The 6,000-nt window shown below is 42.7% G+C and overlaps 1 protein-coding gene across 1 annotated transcript in view; it reads right to left on the reverse strand.

Moving 5' to 3' along the window:
• Positions 1-242: 242 nt before the first annotated feature.
• Positions 243-6,000, reverse strand: part of LOC308173993 (sodium- and chloride-dependent GABA transporter 2-like) — a gene marked incomplete at both ends in the record, with an annotated part of 11,331 nt that continues 5,573 nt past the window's right edge. Inside the window, 7 exons of the mRNA XM_080549046.1 lie at positions 243-383; positions 569-739; positions 1,268-1,368; positions 2,023-2,125; positions 3,778-3,915; positions 4,630-4,742; positions 5,688-5,812. Of these exons, the coding sequence (XP_080405172.1) occupies positions 243-383; positions 569-739; positions 1,268-1,368; positions 2,023-2,125; positions 3,778-3,915; positions 4,630-4,742; positions 5,688-5,812 (892 nt within the window). The remainder of the gene's footprint in view (positions 384-568; positions 740-1,267; positions 1,369-2,022; positions 2,126-3,777; positions 3,916-4,629; positions 4,743-5,687; positions 5,813-6,000) is intronic.

Consider the following 6,000-nt stretch of genomic DNA (forward strand, 5'->3'; position numbering starts at 1 on the left):
TGCTTGACCTCAGCTGTGCTGTGACTATGTTCTTATACTAATACTTCACAATACGTCACAAATACTTGACAACAGTGTACTGAGGCATTCAGCTGCTTATGTTATTCCTGCCCTTGGATAGTTATATATATTGTGACGTTCCACGTATGGGTCTATGGTTGGCGCTGTTTTCCTTTCCTAGAGTTGTACCCTTATAGATAGTGTTCCATTAATGACGAACAGAAGCTTTCCTTGGCATGTGATCAGTTGCCTGTTCCATTACTAGTGCTGGTGGCTATGAACACCTCCATCTCTGGCATCCCTGATGTCACGCGCTGCAGCTCAGCCTTTCTCTTCCGGGTCAACGGGAGGTCACGGTCAGGCTGGCACAGGCGAAGGCAACGCTGGGAGGAGAGAGAGAGAGAGAGACAATAATCACGTGAAAATATCCAAACGTTCATGGCTGTGTGTGAATAAATGTGAATTGAAAAAAAAAAAATCATGGGGGGGCAGTTATTGTTTCACCTCTCCCGCTCCTCTCAAACTCCATCATAACCCCCCTAGTCCCCTGTACCCTAACCCGGTCTACCTCAGTCAGTGTCCCGGGGCCAACCCCCAGCCGGAGCAGTGCCCACCCAGGCACCAGCAGGATGGAGGAGAGGGCCAGCAGCCAGCCCGTCGTGTACGCCCAGCCTGGGTACACGTACCAGCGGTTGAAGGTCAGGGGCTGGTACTCCACCAAGGAGCAGATGAACGACACCTGAAAGGAAAGACAGGAGGACAACATCTTGTGCTGAGGTTGGAATCGCTGCTTGTATGCAGGTTCTTCAGGTGTACGTTGCATCATAACTGAAAGCCAACAACAGGTGATATTGTATTACTCTGTGGTATACTGCCTCTTCTGGTGAATTGTGGAATTATAGAACTGGGGGGGAAAAAACAATTCCCCTTCAAAATGAATAATACCAGGAGATGAGCTCATCAAGGTCAGCCACATATTGTGAGCTTAGAATTATAAGGTTCTATCTCCGTTTAGGGTAGTTAAGAGATATTGAGCGTCATTCCATTAGATGGAACCTTTGTATTTTATGAATTACTAACTCAAAAATGTCAACATTTTTAAAATAACACCACACAGGCATTAATAAACACCTAATGGATCAGATTATGTAAAAAACTACATTTTGACAAAAATGGAGATAGAACCTTATAATTCTAACGTCACGATATATCGACATAGTGATAATACCAGTGATATTGAGACACTGAAGCCTCACACACTTCTTACCAGTGAGACCAAAGGAGTCAGAAAGAGCCAGCAGAATTTGAAGATGGGGTTCGGTCGTACCCCAGTCATGTCCTCTATCACGCCACACAGTCTCTCTCCACCTGGAGGATTAGTTAGTTGAAGGATTAGTTAGTTGAAGGATTAGTTAGTTGAAGGATCAGTTAGTTGAAGGATTAGTTAGTTGAAGGATTAGTTAGTCGGGGCATTAGGCAGGTGAGGACTCTTTATACAAGTTTATGCTGTTTAGCTGTATTGATTGATATCCACTGAGACTTCGATGTAATTGTGTTAGTCTTGATTTTAGTCTCAGTGTTTTTACGGTGTCTTGATATTGTTTTTACGGTGTCTTATCCTACTAACTTGCTATACTTCTGACCCCTTGACCAGCATCCCATCCTGTCAAACACGCTGTACGCCCCAATGAAATCTAAACTGTCTACAGTAGCCTCCTGCGTCTGACTCTGTGACCTATCGTGAGCTTAGAATGATAAGGTTCTATCTCCGTTTAGGGCAGTTCAGAGATATTGAGTTTTTACATTCCATTATGTTTTGTGAGATGGAACCTTTGTATTTTATGAATTACTAACTCAAAAATGTCAACATTTTAAAAATAACACCACACAGGCATTAATAAACACCTAATGGATCAGATTATGTAAAAAAACTCAATTTTGACCAAAAATGGAGATAGAACCTTATAATTCTAACGTCACGCTATGGTAAGCTTGTTCAGATACAGTCGACTTCAAACTAACCGAATATCCAGCCGATGGCCAAGGACTCAAAGACAGAGAGGAAGAGTAAGCAGGTTCCGTTACAGGCGTAGTAGTCAAACAGCTGGAACACGTACATCCCACCCTGCAGGCAAGAGGAAGGACGAGACTTATGGGCCAGTGTGACACACACACACACACACACACACACACACACACATTTTAAATGCTTTATTTAGCCAGATGGAGAGGTTAAGCTTTGTTGGTAAAACCTGCAGCCTAGCTTTTAAAGTGAAGGTGACAATACACTCATCAAGAGTTACACTTTTAAACACTGCGTGAGAGACAGAGTGATCAGCAGCAGGGAGACATGCCAGCTTCCCTTGCAATTTCAGTTCAGTCCAGTGCTGTCGTTGTCTTTGTCGTAGCGCCATCATGAGGTGTCCCCGGGTATTGACTGGTGGGAGAAGATGATCTTTCCCACAGATGTTAACGGTTGCCCTCACTGAGATGCTGGGGTCAGTGATGATCTCCTCAGAGACAGCTCACCGCCTCTGAGTTCGACCCCACCCACTCCAGGGCCACGTTGTTCCAGCCGCAGAGATCGTTGAGGTCTGGCCAGTCAGACCCCACTCCGAATCCTGGGGAGCGAGTGTCCAACTTTCCACTGGCTTTCCTCTTCAATCCCAGGAAACAGACTCTGATGGACGTGCCATGGGGACCTTGCGTCTCCGTAAGACCAGGAACAGTGAGGCTCTAGCCGTCTCCCTCACACACTGGTCGTCACTATTCAGCATGTTCAGGAGATGGCTGAGTCTGGTGGCAGAATAAGTCCACTCAAAGTTAGGAACTCCGAGTCCGCCCTCCTGTTTGCTGTGGAATATGATGTCACGTGTGGTATGAGTGTTCAGTCCAGTCCATTTTCTACAACAAAAGTACGGTCTTATCGTTCATTTCACGTATAGACTTTACGTGGAATGCGTACGTTAGAAAACAGATGCTGAACCGTGACCAGGGCTATTTGTCTGACTGCTTCTAGTTTCATGATGAGTGGCATGGGTGATGCATCTATCAAATCAAGCCTGGTGGTGTACTCAGAAATTATGTCTACAACTTGATCTTTCCACTCTCCTGCACATTGAATTTATGACCCAGATACGTATGTACTGTATATGTTTCATGCAATGAATAAGCTCTGAGTGGCTGGTTATTGATCGTGAATACAGGTGTGGCATCTGATTTAGCCCAGTACCAACGGTTTCCACCGCTCTGCCTTTCATAAAACACTGCACATTTGGAATACACACACACACACACACACACACACACACACACACACATACACACACACACACACACACACACACACACACACACATACACACATACACACATACACACACACACACACACACACACACACACACACACACACACACACACACACACACTTCGTGACGTTAGAATTATAAGGTTTTTGTCAAAATTGAGTTTTTTTACATAATCTGATCCATTAGGTGTTTATTAATGCCTGTGTGGTGTTATTTTTTAAAAATGTTGACATTTTTGAGTTAGTAATTCATAAAATATAAAGGTTCCATCTCACAAAACATAATGGAATGTAAAAACTTTGACGCTCAATATCTCTGAACTGCCCTAAACGGAGATAGAACCTTATCATTCTAAACGGAGATAGAACCTTAATATTCTAAACGGAGATAGAACCTTATCATTCTAAACGGAGATAGAACCTTCTCATTCTAAGCTCACGACTTTCTCTCTCTTTCTCTCTCTGACCTCAGTAATCATGATCAGCTGGAAGAACAAGCAGACGAAGCAGAAGAGCAAGAGGAAGAGCTCCCGCCGCCCAGGCCTGCGCAGTGTGGTGGGAAACAGGTCTGTCACTGATGTCATCACCACCTCCATGGCAACAAACTGAAAGGAGAGATATACAGTATACCACAGTGGCACAGTCATCACAGGTGTACAGCGCTCTCCATAAGCATTGGAGACCTTTACTAAGAGGTTATGGTAGAGATTCTCAGTTTTAATTCATTTTAATTTACATTTTTTCAAAAACAAAAATGTTCAGATTGGGTTTCACCGTTTAGAAATTACAATCCTTTTAGAAATAGTTCCCCAATTTCAGGGCACAAAAAGTATTGGATAATTGGCTTGACAGGGTATTTCTGGTTAGTCAGGTGTCTTCTCGTGACGTTAGAATTATAAGGTTCTATCTCCATTTTATCTATCTATTTTTACATAATCTGATCCATTAGGTGTTTATTAATGCCTGTGTGGTGTTATTTTTAAAATGTTGAAATTTTTGAGTTAGTAATTAATAAAATACAAAGGTTCCATCTCACAAAACATAATGGAATGTAAAAACTTTGACGCTCAATATCTCTGAACTACCCTAAACGGAGATAGAACCTTATCATTCTAACGTCACCTTCTGTCACTTGACACCACTTTACACTGTGTGTGTATTTCCTATTCTTCCAGAATTACTTTTTTTTTCTGCATGTGATTTACCTGTGTGTCCCGTGTTTACCTGTGTGTCCTGTGTTTACCTGTGTGTCCTGTGTTTACCTGTGTGTCCTGTGTTTACCTGTGTGTCCTGTGTTTACCTGTGTGTCCTGTGTTTACCTGTGTGTCCAGACCTAGAAGAATGATCATGATGAAGAAGAAGACTGCCCACAGCTGGGGCAGAGGCATCATGGCGATGGCCTGGGGGTACGCAATAAACGCCAAGCCAGGACCTGGATCAGACAGCAACCAAGGTTAACTGTGTCTGCCCGCTGTGTCTCTGATGTTACCTCATTGTGTATGATCTTACAGTTTTCCTCTATCCCTTTAACACGTTTAGTCAAAGCATGGCTCATTTTCTCTTAACTCTTAACACAAATCCAAAAACTCACACACAAAACCCCAAACTCCACAAATCTCTCAAAATGAAATGTTGTCGTCAAATGACAAACACACACCATCAAAACGAATAGACACTTGTAAGAACCAATTGAACTCTGATGTGTACAATGGAAAACACTATGATCAGCAGAAAACAGTACTATGATAAGATTATCAGTAGGCCTTTTGCATTTTCAGTGTTACACTACATACGTACAGTAGCCTGTTATAAACTGTTATGTTTTCATACTCAAATATAAAACACACAGATACAAGAATATAACGTTTTTCTAAATTCTGAAATACTGTGCACATCTCAGCAATGACAGTTGGATTTGCAAAGTGATACAGACAATACAGACAATAGAAAAAATAAAATAAGCCTTTTGCATATACTATATACTAAGGCCACAAGACACATGAGAGCTCACCGTTGGCCCTTTTATTGCTAAAGCTATGATTGCCCATTGAAAAGCAATAGATGTTTGCCCATATGAGGAGTGTGATTGTGTGATTGGTGGTTTGAGTTCAGCATTCTGAATGGTGGTGTTTTCCATGTGAACACAAGAGATTTTATCAAGGAAGATTGTGCCAAATGTAGAGAATTGTATTTAGTGTTTTGTTAACTGTGTGGTTTAGAGCTGCAAAATGAGTGATAAGCAAGAAATGTGTTGTAAAGAATTGGTGTGTGAGATAAAATACACCAGTTTCAGGTTTTGGTCATTGTGTTTGAGGTTCCGATGTTAGTGGTTAAAGCAATAAGAGAAAAACTGTAATAGACATTAGAGGTGCAGTACCTGACTCTGCCACCTCCTCGATGGGAGCGCCCTGTTCATGGGCCATGAACCCCAGGACGGAGAAGACCGCAAACCCTGCCACCACACTGGTGCCGCTGTTCAACAAACACAGCCAGAGGCAGTCTCTGCAAAACACACAGACACAAAAGACATCAGCTGTACCCTCACACCCTAACCCTAACCTTCACACCACAACCTATACAGTCAAGGTCAGGTTTTTCTGTGATATCCAATGTTTTTACATTACATTTTTGGCATCCTGAGACATCTTCTGCCCCTCAGCACTGCGTCTCCTAAAGACACCCGCTTTCCC

This window comes from Nansenia antarctica, assembly GCF_963989245.1.
Source record: "Nansenia antarctica genome assembly, chromosome: 19".
NCBI lineage: Eukaryota > Metazoa > Chordata > Actinopteri > Argentiniformes > Microstomatidae > Nansenia > Nansenia antarctica.